Below are 23,590 nucleotides of genomic sequence, written 5' to 3'. Positions count from 1 at the left end.
AAAGGGCTTGGTCCACAGAGTAAGAACTCCTGGACTAGCCAATCATCCTCGGCCGCAGCAGCGAGAGCGTCCGCTCTCCACTGCCTGTGGGCCCGAGGGAGATGGACACAATGAGTGCACGACACCTGGGGAGTGAGACCCGCGTTTGCGTGCTCTAATCCCCGGCAAAACTCACACCGTGAGCTCCGGTCGTAACTCATATGTCGGGTTGACACTGGGCCCCCACCCTGTTTCCCCTGTCCGGAGGAGAGGGAGGATGGGCCCAGGGGAACCAGGAATGTTTGCTCTTTTAGTAAGTAGCTCTTAAAAGAACTTGTTTTTCCTGTCAATGCTTCTGCAACGGAGTGCTGAAGAAAAGTAGGAGTGGATTGTAAGGCCTACTTCCTATTTATATGGAAGTGAGCCTGGAGGTGGGGCCCACGTCATAGGTGGGCGTGGAATAAGTCTGTCAGTGCTGCACACGTGCAGTGGGGATTACCCAATAGCGATAGCCTTAGAGGGCGAAGCCTTACGGCCCATCCACACAGCGGCGTGCGCTGACGCTTGCCGGCGGGCGTGTCTGAAACTCGACCAACAACCAATCACATGAATCTCCCGCCCCTGACACACAAGCAGCGGTTTGATTGGCTAGAGCTTCTACTGGCATATGATTCGATTGGCTGACGCCTCACCGAGGCGTCAAAAGTTGAACATTGCTCAACTTTTGCAGCGAGCCACGCCAGCTACGCTCCACGTCGCTTCCCACGATGCATTTCGGCTAAAAGTGACGTCACCCCATTCAAAGTGAATGGGGAAGCGTCAACGCACGCCGCTGTGTGGACGGGCCGTTATACGATATAGAAGCTCAATCAAAGGCTCAAAATGTGCGAAATGTGTGAAGGCAGGGTGACAATTACAGGGCAAGAGTTGAGATTATTACAGACCCCTTTAAACACCTTTTGTTCACTTACTTGGATTGTTGGGAACGTTATTTAGATCTCTGTCTGTATAAACACACAGAAAAATGTACATTAAAGGTGACTTTGACTTACGTTTTTTAAATGCTGCTGCTTATTTCTTTATTTTATAATCTTTTTTAACTTGAGCTTGCATCTATATTTAATTGCTAAGTCTTCTCTTTTTTCTTTTTGTTAGACTGTGAATTTCCTCGCTGCGGGACTAAATGAAGGATTTCTAATTACTTTTTTTTCTTTCCTCAACAAGCAACACAACCAAGTCAGTGATCTGGCTCAGTGATATCTGTTCCACCCCAGCAATATGTATCTAAAGGTATCTGATACCTCATTCAGACCAACGCAACTCCGGTTCAATCTCCGTGCTAGAGCTTTTCAGGTTCAGAACCGGTTCTTCGGTTTAGCTCCGGCTCTTTTCACACTGCCCAGAGTCCGACTGGTGCTGTGTCATTGCGTCATCGTTTGCGTCATGACGTAACTGTTTACGTGCCTGCTTCATAAAGCCAAACCGCGCGGAAACCCCTCACAGCTGACACCGACAACAACAACAACAATGGCTGATTGTGCTCCAGCTTCCTCTGCACCTCTTCGAAAGACCAGATTCCCAGTAGGTAGTAGGTCTCTTCAGTTGACCGCTGCTGCTTGTTAAGTTTCTCCATCGTTGTGTACAAGCTGGATACAACGCCGGCTTTTTGTTGTTGTTCTGGAGTTGATCCCGCCCCTGCCCCTGCCCCCGCCTCGACGTAAGCGTGAAGTATGTGGTGCTTGAAACGAACCGGATTCCGGAGCTAAGAGGCTGCTCCACTGCGGTGTGAAGAGGAAAACTCGGTGCTTTTCAAGCTCCAGCTCCGAACCGGCCCTGAAACACCGTTGGTGTGAATGAGGTATAAGAGAGATACACTAGTGTTACAGTAGAACAAGAGACATAAGGTCAGTGACTCAGTAATTCTATGAAGCATTATCATATAAAGTTGGATCAACTGCGAATAAATTCAACTTCTCATTTTGTAAGAGAAAAACAAGAAAGGCATTATTATCATGTGATTCAGGATAATCCTTTATTAGTCAATATATATTTAAGATTAGATACCATTCATCACCATTAGCCACATTGGATTGGATATACTTTATTAATCCCAGTGGGGAAATTGTTTCTCTGCATTTGACCCATCCTAGTGTTAGGAGCAGTGGGCTTTTGAACAGCGCCCGGGGAGCAGTGCCTTGCTCAGGGACACCTCGGTAGCACTTGGTCTTGCCGGCAATTGAACTGGTGACCTTCCAGTTGCCAAGCCAAGTCCCTATCGACTTCGCCACCACCGTCCCGCATTAGACCAAGTCAAGCTGTAGGGTGTATAGAACTGAGCAAAGGCTTGTTTCTTTGTCATGAATTGAACTTTGTTTTGTAAAACGAAAGGTCATAAACAGTTTCTTTCTTTTGAATTTACACTCAGAGAAAAGTGGGTTGAACTTTTTTCATTTCATTTCATTTCAATCTTTATTTCGAACAGATTAAAAAATAAAAAATGTGAAAAAACAGAATACCGTATTGTTAAAATACAGTATTTATCCACATTCATGATACAAAAAAAACGTCACTAAGTCAGTCACTTTTCATTTGTTTGTACACATTAAGTTTTAGTTGCTGTAAGATATCTGCAATTTTGTGTCATCATTACACAATCTGTGACTTTCTTTTAACATCAACCTTTGTCCATAAGTCTTCCAATTTTGTCTTTGGCATTTGTCAAAATGTCCTTCCTTGGCAGATAGAAGTATTTCAACATGCACACTTTGCAACAGCTTTGAGACAGACCAGTAACTTTTATAATGTCTTGCATCAGAAGCATTACAAAAAACATTTTATAATTAGATTGAAATAAGCTCAAAGGTGAGCAGACGATTGTCAGAACATGTTTCTTTTACACCATGCACCGGTTATATTCTTGAATCTAGTCAAAATGGTTTTACTATGTATTACACTCTTTATTGGGGCATCTGTATCCAACACGTATTCACCAGTAAAACTGCCACTGAACCTAAATCCACCAGCACAACTTCAGCCAAGAAATACTGTCTTATCTAATCTGCGGCATGTTTGCCCACATTGATTTGTCCATTAGACATCATGGGTGCATCTAGTCTGGACTTGACTGTACAGTTGGCAAGTTCAGGGTTCAACCATTAAAAGTTTAATAATACAATTTGGAGAGTCCCTTTAAGAGGTGTAGGTGTAAACAAATCGGTGCTAACTCAGCCAGAGATAAAGCTGCATTGTGAATGTGTGTTTGATCTATGGGCGGCAGGTGTGTGTGTGCGTCTACCTAGTGAGGCCAGTTGAAATGTGTGTACAGAAGTAAAGACTGAGTCCATGCATAGGCTACCCATAAGTAAATATCTATAGGTCTCCTGCAGCCCAGAGGTCCCGAGCGGACACAAAGGTGAGTATTCAGACTAGTGGTGATGTGTGCATACTGCATGTCTGTAGGCTACTGTATATGCGTTCTCAGCTAAACTGGGAACATATGCATCAAAAACAGAAGACGCCGAGAAAATACAGGCGTGAGAGTCAGAGAGTTTTTAGAGACCCTGAGGCAGCGAACAAATTCCCACCTGCCGCACAAGAGGAATTTTGTGCAATGCTCCCATTTAGCAGCCAGGCTATATGTGTGTCCGTAATGAAAATGTGTTAAAACGGTCACTTTGAACCGCCTTCATTGAGGTTATACCAGAGCATGAGTGTCTCAGAGATAGCACTAACACACTAACACAAACAAAAACAAGAACACACAATTCGTGCCAAAGAAGTGTGTACACGTAGATGATATTACATCTCTTAATAGTATCACATTGGAAATTGGAAATGTTGGTGACATTCTGATAATCTGCAATATATTATTTAGAAACTCATTAGATTTTTGTATTCTTATCTGTCAGTTCAGACTTTGCACTATTTCTAATATTATAAGATATATGTAAAAGATTTTATGGAACATATTCAATCTGATACAGTTTTTAATGTATTTATAAGAAAATGAAAATATTATAGATTTCTAGTTAACCTCTTGGGTCAATCAATCAAATCAATCAATCAATCAAAGTAAATACAATATAATACCAATAATAAAAGAATAAAAAAAGAATAAAAATAAAAGAATATAATACATAATACAATCATAAAATCTAACTTGAAAAAAATCATATATACTGATATTTAATATGAAAAAAAGGTTTTACTAAAACAAAACAAAAAAGAATTGAGTTGTTACAAAAATAAAAAGATAACAAAAACAATAAATACAATTTGCTATTTTGTTTTGTAAATGGAGACACAGATTTATGTTTGCTGCTTTAAGAAAGAAACAAAGGTGCAGGACTTTTTATGTTTTCATTTCCTTTATAATCTTTTTGAGGTTTCCTGTTTTGAGAGATGTTGTGTCCTTGCCAGCCTAAAGGGGACACCCCTTTATATATACAGTCTATGGGACACCCCCTACCTCCGAACAAAATGTGGTGTGGACAAAATTGGCCATTTCTTACTATTGGTATTTCTTCGCCCTCTGTATATAATGTGAGTACTCCTTCCACCTCTGTATATAATGTGAGTACTCCTTCCAACTCTGTATATAATGTGAGTACTCCTTCCACCTCTGTATATAATGTGAGTACTCCTTCCACCTCTGTATATAATGTGAGTACTCCTTCCAACTCTGTATATAATGTGAGTACTCCTTCCACCTCTGTATATAATGTGAGTACTCCTTCCACCTCTGTATATAATGTGAGTACTCCTTCCACCTCTGTATATATTGTGACTCACATTATATACAGAGGTGGGAGAAGTACTCACAATTTGTGAGTACTTCTCCCACCTCTGTATATAATGTGAGTACTTCTTCCACCTCTGTATGTAATGTGAGTACTTCTTCCACCACTGGATATAGTATATAATGTGAGTACTTCTTCCACCACTGTATGAAGAAGATGATGATGATGATAATGATTATGATGATGATGTATTAAAAGCAGGATCCGTCACACCCGGACACACCGCCTGACTGAGCTCCGCCTCCAGGGGGCGGGGTTAAATATGGGGTGAAGGGGAGGGGCGGGGCCTCTCTGCTCTAAAATGACTACGTCTCCCTTCTGCCTCCCCACTTTCAACCAGAGATTAGACCACGACGATACATCAGGACGCGTTTCCTTATCCTCAAATATTTTCGAAAGACCGGTTTCATATTTCTTCAATTCATTTTTCCCAATTGAAGAAAAGTGCGTTTACTGCTATGGCAAAAGGAGAAGGGAGTGAACAATACTCAAACGCCAGTTTATTGAATAAACCTGACAACTCGGATGGTATCAAGCTCTCATCAAAGGTGAGTTGTTTTATTCATTCAGAGTGATCTTTTTGCCATTTTTCTGGTCTTTAAATCGATAAGAGGCAACAGGAGATGATGAGGAAGTGAGGTTTTAGGGGATTGCGTGTTGAAGATTTGAATGAATTGAGCGTACCGGTGAAGTGACATTTCAATGGAGAAACGTTAAATAGGCGCGTTGCTCATAGTGATATAATCAACCACACTGCCACTGGAGTTGCACAATATTTCTCATAAATGTGACTAATTTACATAGTTAATTAATATTATCATCGAAACGAATGTAAAACTGAATATTGTTAATGTTCAGTCAATAAATCCACCAAGCCTCCTCTGAACGTTAAGAGACATTCATCCAATCGTTTAAATTATATAAACCAAAGCTTTGGATGGTTAAGTATAGTACATTTAATTTATTTTAAGACTGTAGAGAGAGGTTTTCGATGGACTCCTTTACCACAGTCACATAGAGCTTAATTTAAATCCCTATCATAACGGTCTCTTTAATGCATTTGAATTAATGTCCGTTGCATTAACATATGCACTACTGCTGGGACTGTGTCTCTCACAAAAAAACCTTGTAGGGTTAGTCAAATATGAGCTATATCAGGCTACATGCTGCATATTCATTTAAATGGCAGTGCTGCGTTCAGGGGCTCCTCTGTAGCCCCTTAATATCTAGAAAGAACCACACCTCTAACATCATGCAGTAAGTGTAAATTATACCAAAACAAGTGAAACAAACATATTTTTCTTTCTCAGTAATAGTGTAACACAATGGTTTGCATTGTCGTAGAGAAATGCGGAGTAGATAATTTGCATACGTATCTACTGTTTGTAATGGAAATTATGTCAGCGATCTCCTTTTAACGCTGTCTGTAGTTATTTGTATTCACCATAATATTCATTAAGGGTTCCGAGGTTGATGTAGAACATGAGTTAAATAGATTTTGGTGTGCATTTGGGGCATACCAACGATATCTCCGACTGCTTTGAATGCAGCAGCGAGCACAAACACCAAGGCGACGTGTCAGACAGAGAGCAGGCAGAGGAGCATTTCCTAAAATCTCATCCTCACGTTTTTGGCTATTCCGTTATTTCCAGTACAATATGTTGTCCAACATTAATCAGAAAATACCGTCTATTTAGGATGTGTCTTTAACGTGTCTGCACTGCAGTGATAACATATCATTACTGGTAGCACTGATAACACAAGTAGTAGAGAGTAATAGGAGGCATGTGGGGTTTACTGACAACTGTTGAGACCTCACTAGAGACTATAGAGAATATATAAAGTCTATGGTGTTAAGAAGACTCTGTTACTGATTTAATTCGGATGTGTAACGCAGAGAGGAGTGTTTTTAAGTGGACTTCTTCAAAGCCATGTGAAGAGTCACATTATTGCATGACAAAATACGAACACTCACTGCAATGTAATTTTAAATCTAGGAGTGGCAGCATTGTTATGATATGGACACTGGTAGAACAGGTGTAGGAGAATTATGTATGGCAACAGGAATACGTTTTACTCCCACATAGTGACAGTCAAATATGTCCACATTCATCATTCACATTTGGTTTCGGGGGACATTGGCATCATATGGTGGGTAAACCTTGATCCTCAATAGGCCTACCCCACAACTCACCAAAATGAATATATATTGCCTAAATCAACAGGTAGTTACTGTTGTGTTATCAACAAGCCAGCCTTTGTGTGCTGTCTGTCGCTAAATTTTTAATAATTACTTCTATTTTTGATGCTGCCATGCAGAGAGCTGTTTGTCACCTAAACAAAGGCCGGGTTAGGTGTATCAACAAGACATAGGCTGACTCATTCATTCACAGGGATGTTTTGTGTTGTGGTCTGATCTTAGATGAGGTCTGTTTCTTTCTCATGCATATCAGTGACATACACTATTAACTAGGCCAGCGGTTAAGGTAATTTCCATGCTCTTTGAAACATGTTTCAAAGGCTTTATTTCTCCTCTTCCTCACCAGTGATGAAACCACCTGAAAAGAGCAACAACATTTTGATTGGTCAGGGAGGAGGGTGTGTTGTTCTCCCTCTGTGGGCACGAGTGGTCAGACCACTGGTCAAACTGGCAGGCAAGGTCATGCTTGTGCCAAGATGTTATCACCCTGGTTTTCTGAGTGCGACACCATGATGCCGTCATGCCCTGGCACTAATCTGCAGAGATTTGTGTTTCTATTAGATGGGTTGTTAAGAGTCTGTCTGTTGGGTAGATTAGGACATATACAGTGGAGACAATGGAGAATAATGAGCACTTGTTGTTAGAAAACCAAGGGTTACTTGTTTCCCAGTGGCTATCCCTGACTTCTGCCAAACACGCTACATGGAAGCTGCCAGCTAAACTGCTAATTAGACTATAGAATTGAGAGCCCCAGTCCTTTTTATAAAGCATGGCATTTTTTTCCAAGATTAGGAGACACTGAAGATTGGAGATATTGATAAAGTTCCCTATTTATCAGCCTGTTGGGAGTATATCTATGCGCAGCTGTATTGCCGTCACCCTGTTGAACTGCTGGCAATGTCGACTCTGCAGAATCAACACCCTGCTATAATTACAAGGGCTAGTCCCTGCTTGGCCTGAAAAGGTTCACAGACAGCTGCTAACTCTTAACCTTTACGACACTTTATCCAAAAGTACATTAATGTTGAATGAGTAACAACCCTAGAGGATGTGGTTTGTTAGGCATTATCTTCTAAGTAGTTGAACGGATGTCTTATTTCTTTGTCTTGATCTGGTTCCACGTTTAGTGTTATTTTCCTTGATTAACAGTTTTTTTCTGTCTTTTTTTCCAGAAGGAGAACAGGAACCGATTGTCAGTCTGCAACAAGATCTGCTATGCCGTCGGCGGAGCTCCTTACCAGATCACAGGATGTGCCTTGGGGTTCTTCCTGCAGATCTATCTCCTGGACGTAGCTCAGGTGAGTTGAGATCAAAACCCCATGATAACACCTGTCCAGACATTCAGTGTCACTTTCCTAACACAGACTTAAATATAGCCCCCCGTGTCCTCAAGAAACACCTCACTGGGAGAGGGTACATACTGTACATGCAATACAGTCCTTCCTCTACCCCAGTGGTGACATTTACAGACTTGGTGACAAGGAGTTTACATGCTCTTTCCTTTGGCCTCAAATGATCACATGCAGGACATTGTGCTGCCAAAGCCCACCAACAAAGGGAGCGATTGTCCTGAAATGAAGAGGTGGAAAAAGTTTCCATTATTGACTCCATGGTGTGGCTCCACTGTATCAAAGGGGGCTTACGGGGGCTGAAAAAGGTTGAGGCGGGGAACGATGGTAGAGCTTTAATGTGCTCTGACATTAATCTGATGGTTAAGAGTCACATTCTTAAAGAAAATCTATTCAGACAAACTACTTTTCCACTTTCAAGATTTACTTAAACGGGTATCTATTATTATTACTTTGGTAAGAGAACAAAGCAAAAACCAGTTATCAGAAGTGCAGTATTTAGATGAAATAGCTTGAAATTACCAACTGCCTTTTTAAGAGTCACAATCTTAAAGAAACTCATCCAGACGAACTACTTCGTTTTCTACTTTTAAGGTTTTGCATACAAAAATGTGTATCTATCAGTACTTTGGTAAGAGAAGAAGGCAAAAGACAGTTGAGATATCTAAGGCGACGAGGAGTGTTCGCTGTAATGGGCTCTGACACTAATCTGATGGTTAAGGCCAGCATAGCGTAAGTCGACTGCTTCCCAGGGTTTTGCTTTGTCTCGCGACTGAGATTGTTGATTAAAAGTCTATTGGGTGACACAGCATGGCGCCGATCGTACAGTCAGGAGTCGAGCATTCAAGATGAATGAACAGCAGACGGGCCGAGCTGCCGTGTGGCACCTTCACTGATTCTATCCGACTAAGTGATTACTGACTTATTACTAAACACCACTCACTGTAATGTCATGTTGTCAGGCCTCGCTGCTGACTGCTCATCAGAAAGCCTAACGGTTCCCCTAAACAACCACAGGGTGTCGGCTGCTTGTGACATGTAGTGTCTCCAGTGTGGACGTCGTACGTGCACAACGTATGGTTGATGGTTAGCAATTTATTGAATGTGAACCCAAAGTTCCCATAAAAATGCTTTGAAGACATTAGATTTATTTATTTAAAATAACTTGTTGGTTATTTGTTAAAAAGAATCTTTAAAGAATCTTAAAATGTTTTTGTTTTTTTCGGTCAGATAGTATTTTTTAATCCTTTCAGTTAACAGTTCAATCTTATTTCTGGTGACCCAACAATGGTGAAGAAAACAACGAACAATAAATAAGCAAAAAGAAAACATACTTTTGTATAATCCCTGTCTTTTTTCCTTAACATAAAGAACACCCCATATCTCCTGTGTCTTTAAAAAAAACAATTTAAAGATTTATTTGTTATGCTAGTCAGCAAAGACTTGAAGAACAGTTTTATGTTACGATAAAAGTAGGGAAAAATTATTTCTTTCCATACGTAACTGAGGTTGTTTTCCTCCTTTCATGTTGATTTTAGATGTATCTACGAGAAGCATTAAAAACGTTAATGTGTCGGAACCTGTAATTTAAAAAATGACCAACTTTATGACATTTTTGTACGTTTGCATCTTGCACTAACCCTTTCTTTCCCTTCTTACAGCTCGATCCCTTCCAGGCCTCCATTATCTTGTTCGCGGGCCGAGCATGGGATGCAGTCACAGACCCCACGGTGGGCTTCCTGGTCTCCAGAAGCCCGTGGACGCGCTTCGGACGCATGCTGCCCTGGTAGGTCTACATTCACATTATACAGCATTTAAGAAGACTGAAAACTGACTGAAAACTCATCTCTTTCGACTCCACTTCGAGCGATAGAATTATTAACAGAGCACTTATATACTAATAAAGGACTGGCTTATCTAAAGCCAGTTGAGTAGCACTTGAACAGTTTTGGCTCTATGAAACCTGATGTACTTATATGATTCTGTTTTCTTCAAGTTTGTATTTTGTTGGTCGAACGCACTTATTGTAAGTCGCTTTGGATAAAAGCATCAGCTAAATGCAATGTAATGTAGGTCATTTTCTCTGGGTCATCCTCCTCCCACTGCAACTTTCCACTTGAGCCAGACTATGTTTATAACGCTGTTGATCATTTCCCAGGAATGCGTCATTGAGATAACGCAGAAATGGCTAATGGGATGCTGGGGGTGAGTCAGAGCAGAGAGTGGAAGTTTTTACACGTGTCAGTATTTGGGGGCGGATCTTTTTGAGTGTTTTTGAATCAGCCGCGTCATTTCCAGGAGGGGTTACTCATGGGTCATGTGGCGGCAATTATTGCTGCTGCTTCCTCATTTCCCCCTCCCACACACACACACAACTGCTGCTACTCACATGGTTATACAATAATGCATACACACACAGCTGCTGCCAGCGAGCAGTGATTTTATTTGAACTTTTTATGGCTGGCCACTAAAACCAAGAGCACTGAGGTTATTTATTTTCAACCAAGCAAATATAGGGTTCCTGCCGGAGCTAGTCTTGCACATTTCCCACAGTTTAGTCTTTTGGTATGACATTGACAAATATAACTCCTGCCTGTTACTGGCTCTGCCTCTTACCGCAGGCACACATTCATTTTCTAGAAAGTACTCCCCTAAAGACACATGATACTGAAAATACAAAGCACATTTTTTTTTTAATAGTACATTTATATGTTCAAATTGACCGTCAGCAGGGAAATTCACATTATTACGACAGCAGAAGTAAAGTGTAGATAACATAAAGAGAATAGACTTACACATTAAAAATAACACGTATGTACTTAAGTATGCACACGTTATTAATAATAAAAAACACAATACGTAAAAAAAAAAATAGCACATAAGGACACCATAGTTAAAAGAAGTAGCAGTGTATATATTTTAAAGTAACCTTATAATATTTAAAGAGGTAGCTGGTACTGTTTGCCGATTGTAAATAGATGGGAACAAAATAAAGCATGATTTGCACGAGGGGCCGTGATGTCCGTGAAATTGGACTTTTATTTTTGAATTTCCCCTTATGTTTTGAGTTTCCCCTCCTTATGGGAAATCCCCTTGTGACGAGTAAAACTAATGTCAAATGTTGCCTTATATCTGTGTGGCAGCGCAGCTGAGCGTGTGGGGGGCTTAGTGGGCTTCAAGCCTTTTTTTACAGAAAGGTTGCCGTCCCTTTTCAGCTGCTATATCCCCTCCCCCGCCCCTCAATTCCTGAGCACTCTATGGGTTCATCTCATTTAGTTATCGGTCTGTTTCTGGATATCGGACGAACTGTTAAACTGTGATCAGATAAACTGCAGCCCCTTGTGTATGAATGGTTAAATGCACACAGTTATGTAAGAGAAGTATGGTGCCAGGTGTCAGTGGTAGCTGCTGGTTACAGAAACCCTCTGTCAACACGCCAGATAAGTTGGAGCTGCTGTCCCTTTGGATATTTCGGGACATGTAGTACCTCCGGAGTGGGACCAGGGTAAAGGGGACATTTCAACAAGACTGGGTACAAGACAAGCTTTGGCAGCTAACAGCGGTAGAGGAAGTATACAGATGCTTTACTTAAGTAAAAGTCCTGCATTGAAATTCTTACTGAAGTAAAAGTACAAAAGCAAAATGTATTTGAGGTATGAAAAGTATTAAGTGCAGAAAAATTGCCTTTATGTGTGTTTAGAATTATATTTCTATATGTGACATTCCTAGATATTCTTGTTGCGTCAAGTAGAATTTTACTGTTGTAGACACACACAGTTCTGATAGACTAAAACATATTTAAATAATTTGACTCTTTTGTGACTTAGAGTTAGTCCACTAGTTGAATTTTCAGAGATGAATTAGCTAAAGCTGTTTGATAAATGTAGTTTACATTATTTTCCTTTTTAAATGTAGTTAAGTAGAAATATAAAAGAGAAATACTCAAGTTATCAAACTTTTACGTACTTAGTTACTTCCCATCTCTGGCAGCTAATATTGAGCACCACGGGGACATGAGTGTGAGACCAGCATATTTACTCCCTGCACTGCTTGATTACAAACATGATCTCCCCAGTTGGTTATAGAGTGTGTGAACGGTGTGTAAGGAGAGCACAATTGGAGATCATTAAAGGTCTCGTGGGTTAATGTTCCCTTTGGTGTGAATGCATTGGGAACACCTCCCTCATTCATTTTAGAATACGAAGGAATGATCATCCTGTCCAGCTGTTGGTTAGCAGTCTAACTGATGTTTCACAATATCTCTCCGTGGTCACAAATACAAGAAATGGCACATAGATATGTTTGTTTGATCGAAATAGCTTCTTGTTCTGCAAGTTGAGATGGAAGTTTTACAACAAATAGTCAGCCCTCTGAAGACTACAGTGTTAGTGAATTTCATATTATTAAAATCTATTATAAAAAATGACCCCACTGGGATCATTTTATTTATACACGTTGACGGATAAGAAACACATAGATGTACACCTGAAATTACTTTAGCAAGAATAGCAGAGCTTTGGATAGACGTCATAAATACATATCCGTTAAATTGAGCATAATTGAATTAATGTGGAGGAGGGGGGAGACCAGGATATCATTATTTAGATTTCCAGCCAACATCAAAATGCTCATGTCTGAGTCTCAGAAGTGGGTCATGCTGCTTGAGCATCTCATCCATTCGTTGCTAGAGATGGGGTGTGGTTGTGTGTGTGGGGGGTGGGGGTGGTATTGTATGTGCAAGATGAGAGAGCTGAACGTGATGTGGTTGAACCATAGACTGTTGAACGTGCCCGTCGACTGTTGAACGTGCCCGTCGTCGTAAAGATGTCAGGAGAGGGGTGCGGCGGCTGCGATCAGGGAAGAAGAAGCAAAATTGCAGCTCCATGTGAAAAGCTGCGTGTGGGGGGAGGGTGGAGCAGTCAGGCTGTCTCCTCATTGGTCAAACCAAACACACCACATGTGTGAGCCAATGAGGTCTCAGCTTTCAGCCTTCAGTGTTCTGGTAGGAATTTTTTAAAGACTGACGGAGGAATTCAAGAGTTTATCAGAGTTCAAGCTGCAGAGTGTGTCGTGAGGCAGCTACAGAAATACAGACATGTCCCTAATATGCGTTTACATTTATTTATTGTTGCATTGGCTGTCATGCATCCAGAGTTTGTATTGCGTAACTTGAACAAATTCATGTCTGTTGATGGTTAGGAAGTGGGTGTTTTAACCTACCTTGATTTAATGATTAGATTGGACAGAAGCATGCTTTGTAAGTATCTCTTTAAGCTATGAGAGAAATAAAAACATGAAGTCAAGGCTTGAAAATCAGAACATTGCCTTGATTTTCATTTTCACAGCTGTTCAGTCCCCCAACCAGCCTAATGATGGCTGCCAAAAGAAACAATTATTGTCAGTACCATTTATAAAAAAAAAAAAAAATCACATTAAAGGGTGTCCTGACTAATAGCTGTCACCTTCTATATTAACAGAAGAAATCCCCCTCCATAGTCAACACAGCTATTTAAGAGGACATTTAAATATGATTCCAGGAGGGGTGTCATGACACTTTACATGGCGTACTGTGTCACTGCACACTGCAAGACTTGGTTTAACCTTCCATGCTGTTTTGAGAGCAGTTTACAAAGGGATACGATTCAGTCTTTTATGTTTTGGATTATAGCTTGTTTTATCCATGTTGTGGGAATAAAGCTAAGGAATTCAAGCAGAGGTGTTTCCAAATCAAGCACCATGCCTGATTTGGTCTGTGCTGTATCGCACAGAGGATATTCAAATAAAAACAGAATTCCTGAACGCAGCGTCATCTCCTGATAAAATATATCTGCCATCACTTGCACACCACTCGTGCTCACTCCCACAGTGCCTTCACATGAGTGTACAGTTAATCACATTACATGCTCTGGGGACTCTGCTGTATGCCACTCTTCATGACATTAGACATTACTCTATTAGGCAATTATCAAAGTTTGGCTTTAATTTGATTAGCAGTGACTTTAAATGCTGCTTTGTTGCAGAGAATTTAGATCGGAAATCAGAATCAGAATTTAGTTTATTAGCCCAACAGAGGGGGAAGTTAACATTCTTACAGCAAAAGAAAATTGGCAAAATATAAAGTAATAAGCATGCATACAAATATTAAAGATAAAAATTACACAATTGACAAAAGTACTCGTCTAGGTCAACAACAATAAGTACAGTAACGGTATTTAAAAATTAAATATGTAGAAGATTTGTGTAACAGTAATTGAATTGTCTACTAGCAGCCAATACAAATTTAACTATAAAGCGGTATGAATAATTAGTGTTTCCCATAGAATTTGATTCTATTGGTGGGGCCCCCCCGGGCAAGAAAAGCCAAAGGCCCCTTAACCTATTTGGGTGGCCCACGCATCCACCCCCCCCTCAAATAAGAAAAATACATGCAAGTTCATGGCTATTGTAGACAACGTTCTTGTTGCGTTGTTTATGAGTGAGACACACCAGAGTTGAGGATCTGTGGGGTTTATTCTCCCAAAAATATAATTGACAATTTAGGAATTTAGCAGACGCCTTATTCCAAAGCGATTTACAATGACCAATTACAGGGACATTCTCCCTGGAGTAACTGAGGGCTAAGTGCCTTACTCAAGGGCACACTAGTAGTGGTGTTCTTGGCGGGATTTGAACTCGCAACCCTCCGATCATCAGCCCACCTCAATATCAATTAGACCACCAAAAAAAAAAAAATGTAAAAAAAAAATATATTTTTTTTTATGAGATGTGGCGGACGATATTTAATTGTGGCGGGATCAATGTATGGGAAACACTGAAGTATAAGACATGTCGAGAATTTACGTCATTTGTACAAGTACTGCAGGCTATTTCCTTTGTTCCATTCACTTGTGACTTCCTGATGTTAAAGAGATTTCCCAGAAAAGACGTCAAGCAGGATGCCCGTGTCGTGTTGCTTCCTTTTCCACAGACTCCAATCCAGTCTCTTATTTCCCATCAGAGGTGTGGCTGACCTCGCTGTATCACTTCTGATTGGAGAGTCTCCATCTGACCATAGGAAGTTGTAAACGGAGGCGAGGAAGTGACTGAATGGAATTCCATCCAAGCTTTTTTCCAGATAAAATGACTTCAATCACAAGATATCAAGGCCAGGGGGGGAGGAGTAAAGGATGGCAAGGATGTGTTTACAAACTAAAATGACTTATTCGTACATATTCCACATACGTAGACTTTGCCTCATCGCACTGCATTGCGTAACCCAAGATGATCAGTTATTTGAATATCAAGAGACCTAAGTATGTTTGGGTTTTGATGAGCAGCATTCCCGTCCTACATGATCCCATAAGCTCAACCTGTTCCACAGACGTCACTACAAATAAACACTGTCTCTATTAGTGATAATCACCGTGAAACACCCAACAGTGCTATGTGAGGGAAGGTTTGGCACTGAATGAAAGCCAGGCGTAACTGAATGACCAGTTTGTTGCGTAACGAGGTTCCCCTCTTTTCTTAAAGGCTGGTAATTGTTTACAGAGGGAGAGAGTTTCACGCTCGAGTAGAATCACGATCACCACTGATGTTTTTGTCTCGTCCCTCTCCCCTACCCTCCTCTCTCTCCACATGAAGGATCCTGTTCTCGACCCCTCTGGCTGTGATTTCCTATTTCCTCATTTGGTATGTTCCTCCCTTTGAGAATGGAAAAGTCATCTGGTACCTTGTGTTCTACTGCATCTTCCAGTCCCTTCAAACTGTGAGTACCAAAACGCAGACACTCCCAGTGACTAATACTTTGTCTATAACGTATTGTGATCCCAAGATAGTGTAATATCCACACTTTTACAGTTACCCCTATACCCCTACTATGAAATTCATTGCAAAGTGCAGCAATGTTTCCTAAAAGTATCAATGTCCATACATGTGGTTAGCATATCCTAAAGTTGTAGAATCAGAATCAGAAACAGGTTTATTGCAAGGTAGGTTCACACATACGAGGAATTTGACTTGATGTCATGGTGCATGCAAGAAATCTAATATAAAACAAAAAATCTTGATGTAAACACTGAATTAACGCACAGAACAAGACAAAACAGAGCACACCAAAACACCGAAGCAGCCATCTGCGGCGCCATCTTAGCTATATCTGTGTTTAAATGATCAATTACTGTGCTGATTGTTTTCTCTATTTAATGTACGATATAAAACATAGAAAAGCTTCCAATTGCCATTATTTAAGTGGCTAAAACCGCGTTTTATGTCATTTCTGCATGAAAAGTCACTTGAAGGATTTACCGAATATCGAAATAGTTAGAAAATGGTGCCGACCCACTTCTGAGTTTTGTATCAATCTTCTCATCTGGATTTTTATAAGAATGCAATTACACACATTTTCCAAAAACGTGAACACATACTCCCCTCATCTTCCCTAAAATGCATGACCAAAAATGAAAGCTCCATTTCTTTTTCTCACCTCGCGTCTCTTTTCTTTCCTAACCAGTGCTTCCATGTGCCGTACTCTGCCCTCACCATGTTCATCAGCTCAGAGCAGAAAGAAAGAGACTCAGCCACCGCATACAGTGAGTTTCAGAGTCACAATAAAATGTATTTTAAAAAACGGTTATTCTCCTCTCTCGCCTCCTCCAAGACTAAACATCCCGCATGTTTTCCTCCTATCAGGGATGACTGTGGAGGTCCTGGGCACTGTGGTGGGCACAGCCATCCAGGGGCAGATCGTGGGCATGGCCAACGCCCCCTGCCTCCCGGGCCCCGGGGACATCCTGGCCAATCTGAGCAACTACTCTCTGCTAGCCGGACACAATAGCTCCGAGCCTGTCATTTCCCTGGATCAAACGGTAAGCAAACTTAAAAATGCTTGACAGTGAGGGGTAATGATAGCCTTTTCGACAAGAACAACTCAAGTCAAATTTGGGACACGAATGCTAAGTTTTCTTCTCTTGTTCTGTCCTCACAGAAAACGGCCTATATGATTTCTTCCGGTATCATCAGCATCATCTACGTCCTCTGCGCCATCGTCCTTTTCTGCGGTGTAAAAGAACAAAAAGGTAAGGCGTTAATCCCTTAAATCCCATCCTTTGATTTGGATGCCATTGGTGTTTAATAGCCTTATTTTGACTTGCATTGAAAGCCAAATGAGGAAAAACTAAACAATTAGAGCAGACCAATCAAATATGTGGTTTGAATTTTGAACTGTTAATTCTTGTCTAACAAAGCGAGACTGAGTTTATGGTTGTCTGATCCTCGGATTAGGTTCAACCTCCAGATTACATGCCCAAAAGTTGTGTCTTTAAAGTGGCTTAGCTGTTTTTTCACTCTAGTCCAATAGGGAAGCACAGTTTAGCTACGATTATGGCCTGATGGCTGTGAGGGCTTTCTAATTGGTAGCCTCCTGACCAGTGACGTGGCAAATAGAAATCTAATAGAGCAAGGAAAGGTCGCTCCTCATGCCAAGTGAACTGAAAAACCATGGTAGAAGAAATACAAGATTGTATTCATGTGGATGTCATTTTGCATCTTTGCTCACTCTTTCCTGTTTCTCCTCTCTCCAGATTCTTGTCGTCCCCGGTCAGAGCCCATGGGTTTCTTCCAGGGGATCAGGCTGGTGATGGGACACGGACCCTACGTCAAACTCATCATGGTCTTCCTCTTTACCTCTCTCGCTTTCATGGTGCGTATATAAACACACAAACACAATTTAAGAGGGAGGCGTGTGGCGCAGTGGATAGAGCCTTGGTGTTGGGATCAGGGGGTGACAGGTTCAAACCCCACTGCAGCCAGCATGTCGTTGTGTCCCTGGGCAAGACACTTCACCCCAAATTGCTCCTGTGGGGATTGTCCACAGTATTGAGTATGTAAGTCGCTTTGGATAAAAGCGTCTAATAAGTAACATGTAATAATAATAATAATGTAATAATAATAACTCTGAGATTTAAGTGCTATTATTTTTGACTGATATTGCAATTGCTAAATGATTCACGATATTTGCTGGAAAGGTCATTTTTGCATTATTAGTCTCATTATCATTGAAATATGTGATTAAAATGATCCTGGTGTGATTTTTATGAAGTCCTAAGAAGAGGCCGGGGCATCTATGCTGCAGCACAATCCTTTATTTAGAATTAAATGTACACATATATTTATAGTTTTGTTGGCTGACTGGCTCTTCTAATGTTAAATGTCGGCAGTCTTAAGCTGTATTTTGCTCCCAGTCAGAGTTTATGTGGCGCCTGGTGGCCGTGGTGTGTGTGTGTGTGTGCGTGTTTAGACTGTACAATTTGTCTGAGTGTGTGCTGTTCGCCCCACAGCTCCTGGAGGGAAACTTCGCCCTGTTCTGCAGCTCCACACTGGGCTTCAGAAACGACTTCCAGAATATACTGCTGGTCATCATGGTGAGTTCACAAACACACACATTTTCAGACCTTCAGACAGATGGGTGCACTGTTCCCATGGCAATGACCGCATTTACCTCAGCACATGAAACCTGTAGCAGCCCCATTTGCGTGGAATAAGTTAAGCCATTAGCTTCAGAGTGAACACAAAAGCTTTCCTCCCCGGGGCAACACATAAAATGTCTTCAATTACAAGGCAGGAGAAAGCAGTGTCTGCTGACTGCCCGTTTCCAAGATAAGTGTCCTCTCTCAGCCTGAATGCCATCCCCTTCCCACAGACAGTCAGGGAGCCTGTGTTTATGCACACATTCTTCTGATGTGATAAAATATTTGCAAAAGGGAAGGAAATTATACACAAAGGTTTACTGTTATTGGCAACATGAAAACCACATGCCTGTTTGTGTGGTCCATCTATCGGTTCAACCTTAAAAAAAGTGGGGGGAAATACTGTTGCACCACTGTCTTCTCTTAACCTTAGTCAAACACAGAGGGGTCAGAGGCCAAACTGATCCAAGCGAGCCCCCTGGAGAGTCAGAGCATGACCCCTGTGGTGGTTTGCATCACATTTGAGCTCAAATGTGTTTTGGGAAGAGCCGTCGAAAGCATATTGTCTTCCACCTTCACTGTTGTGTTTGGCAGGTAGGAGAGGTCCAATGTGCTTCACTGCGCTCATGTCATGTCGAAACCAAACGGAAGCTAAAGCTTACTAAAAATGCAGCTAATGTTTTTATTATTGCTTTTTTTGGCTCGGAGGGACTTCCCTTATTTTTTCTACAAAAATCATTTTAGTAACTTGTCTGGCTTTCTGTGGAATTTACTAGAGTGTGTGTCAGAGCAAAAACATCTGGTTAACCTGGCTTTGAATGTTTTTTTTCTCCCCTCAGCTTTCCGCTACTCTGGCCATCCCATTCTGGCAGTGGTTCCTGACCCGCTTTGGGAAAAAGACGGCGGTTTACGTTGGCACCTTGGTAAGTCCCACAACCGCATCCAAACATCACTTCTAAGTCATTTGAAGCCTGTGAGATTGACAGGAGTTAGCTCATATTATAGCAATTGCAGTGAAAACAGCTCTGGTTTCATTATGAGACCTGTTGAGGAAGTACATCTCAGCAGATCTGTGTGCTTTAGTTAATGTGTTCCTGTGTTTTCCAGGCTGTGGTCCCCTTCATGATCCTGGTGGTGTGTGTTAAGAGTAACCTGATCGTCACGTACATCGTCTCCTTTGCTGCCGGGGTGGGAGTGGCTGCAGCCTTCCTGCTGCCCTGGTAAGACCCTTTTTGAGTCCTTTTTCAGGCACTTTTTTTACGTTTTCTCGTCTATAACTGTGACACTAATTTTGTATATCTTTCAGGTCTATGCTGCCCGATGTTGTCGACGATTTCCAAGTGCAGAACCCCGACTCCACCGGCCACGAAGCTCTCTTTTACTCCTTCTATGTCTTCTTCACCAAGTTCGCATCTGGAGTCTCCCTCGGCGTCTCCACACTCAGTTTAGAGTAAGTGTTTCTACACACATAGCTCTATTGTCTATAAGTTATTCAATTCTTGTAGGCGTTTCATTAGGTTTTTAAAAAAAGCCTTTCGGAGGCTTAGCCAAAAGGCACCCTTTATCCCACATCAAAGCAAGTCATTCCTTCTGCTTTCATTTGATTAAGTACAGTAAGTCTGTAGTGCACGCACCTCATGACTGACTTTACAGAAGTGACGGCCTTTGATCAGACATTTGATGGGAATCTTTCCCTCTCACTACCATACTACTGCATTGCATAACATGGAGAGTTTTTCTGTTTTAATTGAATAATGTTTTTTCTGTTTTAGTTTCGCAGGCTACATCAGTCGAGGCTGCACTCAACCAGAGGCAGTGCATGTAACGTTGAAAGTGCTGGTCTCAGCCGCCCCCATAGTTCTCATCCTAATCGGCCTGACGATATTATACTTTTATCCTATCACAGAGGAGAAGAGGCAGGGCAACCGCAAACTGCTGCAAGAACTGAGGTAAGGCTGTGAACTGAAAGTGTGTGTGTGGTGTGTGTGTGTGTGTGTGTGTGTGTGTGTGTGTGTGTGTGTGTGTGTGTGTGTGTGTGTGTGTGTGTGTGTGTGTGTGTGTGTGTGTGTGTGTGTGTGTGTGTGTGTGTGTGTGTGTGTGTGTGTGTGTGTGTGTGTGTGTGTGTGTGTGTGTGTGTGTGTGTGTGTGTGTGTGTGTGTGTTCTAAAACTGACGACACGTTTTCTTCTCTTGCAGGGACAACGAAGCAGATTCAGAAACGGAATCAACAGAGCTGGCCAACATGATCTAGAACATTTTAAGAGACCAATCGGGTGATCGACTGGCATTTTGCACTGGGCGGGACCAACTGCCATGGACCTGTCGGATCATACAGACACTGCCTTGTCCAATCACACTGCTGCTGTTCCAAGTCTGAAAAAACGTTTATTGACTCAGAAAGTGTCATAGCTTCAGGAGCGCTGAAGCCTAAAGCAAACATCCTACACATTTGTGACTTTTCCGCTGCATGAGATTCTCTCTATCTTCTTTTGTTCTGTCAGACCTCAAAAGCCTTACTTTTTGTATAACTACTTTTGAGTACTGTGGAAAATCCCTTTTTTCTTTTTAAAGGTTGGCCTTGTTCTCAGTTGAAATTGCACAAAAGTATGAAATGTGATGGAAGACGTTATGAAACTGCTGCCCTTTTTATACTGGTGCTACTCGCTATAGATGGACAGTTTCCATCCTTGTGCATAGAACACATTGAGCATTGAAGACCTTGAGCACTGCGGTACAGAAAACCTGAGATGTGAGAAACAGTGATTACGCCTTAATACCAACCTTGTTTTGGGGTTAAAAATGCAAAACTGTCCCTCAGCCACTTGCTCTTGTGCCATTGATTTGGTGTTTTGGACGTCTTTAAGTGTGTAATTTCATAACTAATCCTCAGAGTTTACTGGAAGCAGTCCAACCATTTTTCCATCGCATTCCCATCCAACTTGCTTTTTTTTTTTTAAAGAAGCCATTATAATGTGATATTAGTGGTGGAACGGAAACAGCTTTGATATTGTTTTAGCTCCCCACCAAATGAAACCACTACAAAAGTAAAATAGTTTAGTTAGCAACTACATTACTGACATATCTTATTTATATAATACTGAAGACAGGAAAAGCCTTTTCTTCTCCTAACTCTTTAATTTCCTCAATGAGCGGCACGGCGATTAGTGCCGGTACTGACATAGTTATATTTCTATTTAAATATTTATATTAGCTTTGATTTTACTGTTTTTGAATTCATGCTAGCTGGAAAGTCATGTTTCTTGCAGTATTTAAATATATTTAAGCCCTCTGAGGTTCCACCTGCATTTGAAGTTTCAAAATGTGGAAAATGGGGTGGAAGCTCATTTTTTAAACATTAACACGCCTTTTAATGCATGTTGCCGTCACTACTACCTTTGCTCCAAATGCATTCAAAAAGGGAAGCACATAGTTATGAAAAATGGAAGATGGGGCAGTAAAGTCGTTTGTGCATTTCTCTGTATATGTGTGTGTTTATTGAAGGAACAACCTTTGTGATCATCTCAATCCCAGTGAGAGTGTGGATTGACATATTTCATATCTGTTGATATGGAAAATGTGTACATAAAGTGTCATATGTTATACATACGGTTACATCATTGACATGTTGTTTCTGACAACTGGGATGCCGATGTGAAAATGTTCATATTTCATTCACTTGAGTTTTTTGTGAGTGTTTGTTTTTTCTTAGAGGTTTCGTCTAACTCTGGAGGATACTGTACATGCCAACCCACTAACTCTGTGATAATTGTACATTGTGTAAACTGTTTTATTTTGTCAGTGTTTTCTTTCGGTGGACGCCCCTCATGACTCTTGAGGCTGTAGCCAAATGTGTGAGCGTTAACCCTCCAGGGACACACTGAAGCCTTGTGAACATGTCTCCTGTGCATATGTATATATTGTATGTAAACCTGTTAATATCTTTGATATTTGTGGCTGTGAAATGAAATCTGTACACTTTAATGTAGTTATTTAAGAAAAAGATGTTGAGATTTTAAAAAGTAATTGTTAATAAATACTAATTGATAAGTGTACTGTGAACAAGTTTACATTTCTTTACTTGAAGCAACTACAAAAGCCAATTAAAGAAAACAGACATTGTAATACCTGTTTTCCTATATCACACACACATCATGTGGATGATTGGCAATCACCCAATGCCTACTGATGAGATAATGGTATCAGTCTTTGATGATTTATTATTTAGCAGCTTCTTATACACGCTATCAAAAAAACATCAGAAACCGTTCTTGGAGCAGTTATATAACAGAAATAATTATCAAAAACAACAAATACATACCAATGAACCTATCTGCTTTGATAGGCAACTATATCAATCAAACCAGGCATTATGTGGAGATATTATCAGCAAACCTTTTGGATAATTACACAGGCTAAATGCCCTTCATTTGCACTTTGACATACAGCAGCTCCAGTACAATTTACACATTGAGTCTAACTCATGGTAAACTGCTGCCATCTAGTGCCTGGGGTTGTCCCTATTTTATGGAATGGTGCACTTAGTGGCAGATAGTTAGTTAATGAAACAATTACCTATTCATGTTGTTCTTATTTCGAAGCAGCTATGTATATTGCATTTACAGAAACATCAGATTGCATTATTTTCAAAAGAAGTAGAACATTCATATTGCAATTTATATATAAATTGTATATAATATATATTGTATATAATTATATATATATATATATATATATATATACATATTGACATTTGATTACATATAATTAAATGTCAATATGTTTCTGTAGTGTATTTCTACATTTGTATGTTGCCTATTGC

At 40.8% G+C, this 23,590-nt stretch overlaps 1 protein-coding gene across 1 annotated transcript; it reads left to right on the top strand.

Annotated features, from left to right (window-relative positions):
- The first annotated feature begins 5,051 nt into the window (after positions 1–5,051).
- Positions 5,052–22,833, top strand: mfsd2ab (MFSD2 lysolipid transporter A, lysophospholipid b). The gene is made up of 14 exons (XM_034094416.2): positions 5,052–5,326; positions 8,151–8,276; positions 9,989–10,113; positions 15,951–16,074; positions 16,819–16,897; positions 16,998–17,173; positions 17,293–17,383; positions 17,888–18,006; positions 18,644–18,727; positions 19,612–19,695; positions 19,880–19,992; positions 20,079–20,222; positions 20,545–20,721; positions 20,968–22,833. The coding sequence occupies exons 1-14, from the start codon at positions 5,237–5,239 to the stop codon at positions 21,020–21,022; spliced, it is 1,587 nt and encodes a 528-aa protein (XP_033950307.1). The 5' UTR covers positions 5,052–5,236; the 3' UTR covers positions 21,023–22,833.
- The last annotated feature ends 757 nt before the right edge of the window (positions 22,834–23,590 follow it).

Source organism: Pseudochaenichthys georgianus, chromosome 11 (genome assembly GCF_902827115.2).
Source record: "Pseudochaenichthys georgianus chromosome 11, fPseGeo1.2, whole genome shotgun sequence".
In the NCBI taxonomy this organism is placed as follows: domain Eukaryota; kingdom Metazoa; phylum Chordata; class Actinopteri; order Perciformes; family Channichthyidae; genus Pseudochaenichthys; species Pseudochaenichthys georgianus.
This window is presented reverse-complemented; position numbering and strand designations above follow the sequence as displayed.

Excerpts from the sequence above, each read along its gene's own strand:
- mfsd2ab (XM_034094416.2), top strand. The coding sequence starts at position 5,237 with ATGGCAAAAGGAGAAGGGAGTGAACAATACTCAAACGCCAGTTTATTG. Across the intron at positions 19,993-20,078 it reads GCAGCCTTCCTGCTGCCCTG|GTCTATGCTGCCCGATGTTG; the intron begins GTAAGACCCTTT and ends TATATCTTTCAG. Across the intron at positions 20,223-20,544 it reads GTCTCCACACTCAGTTTAGA|TTTCGCAGGCTACATCAGTC; the intron begins GTAAGTGTTTCT and ends TTTCTGTTTTAG.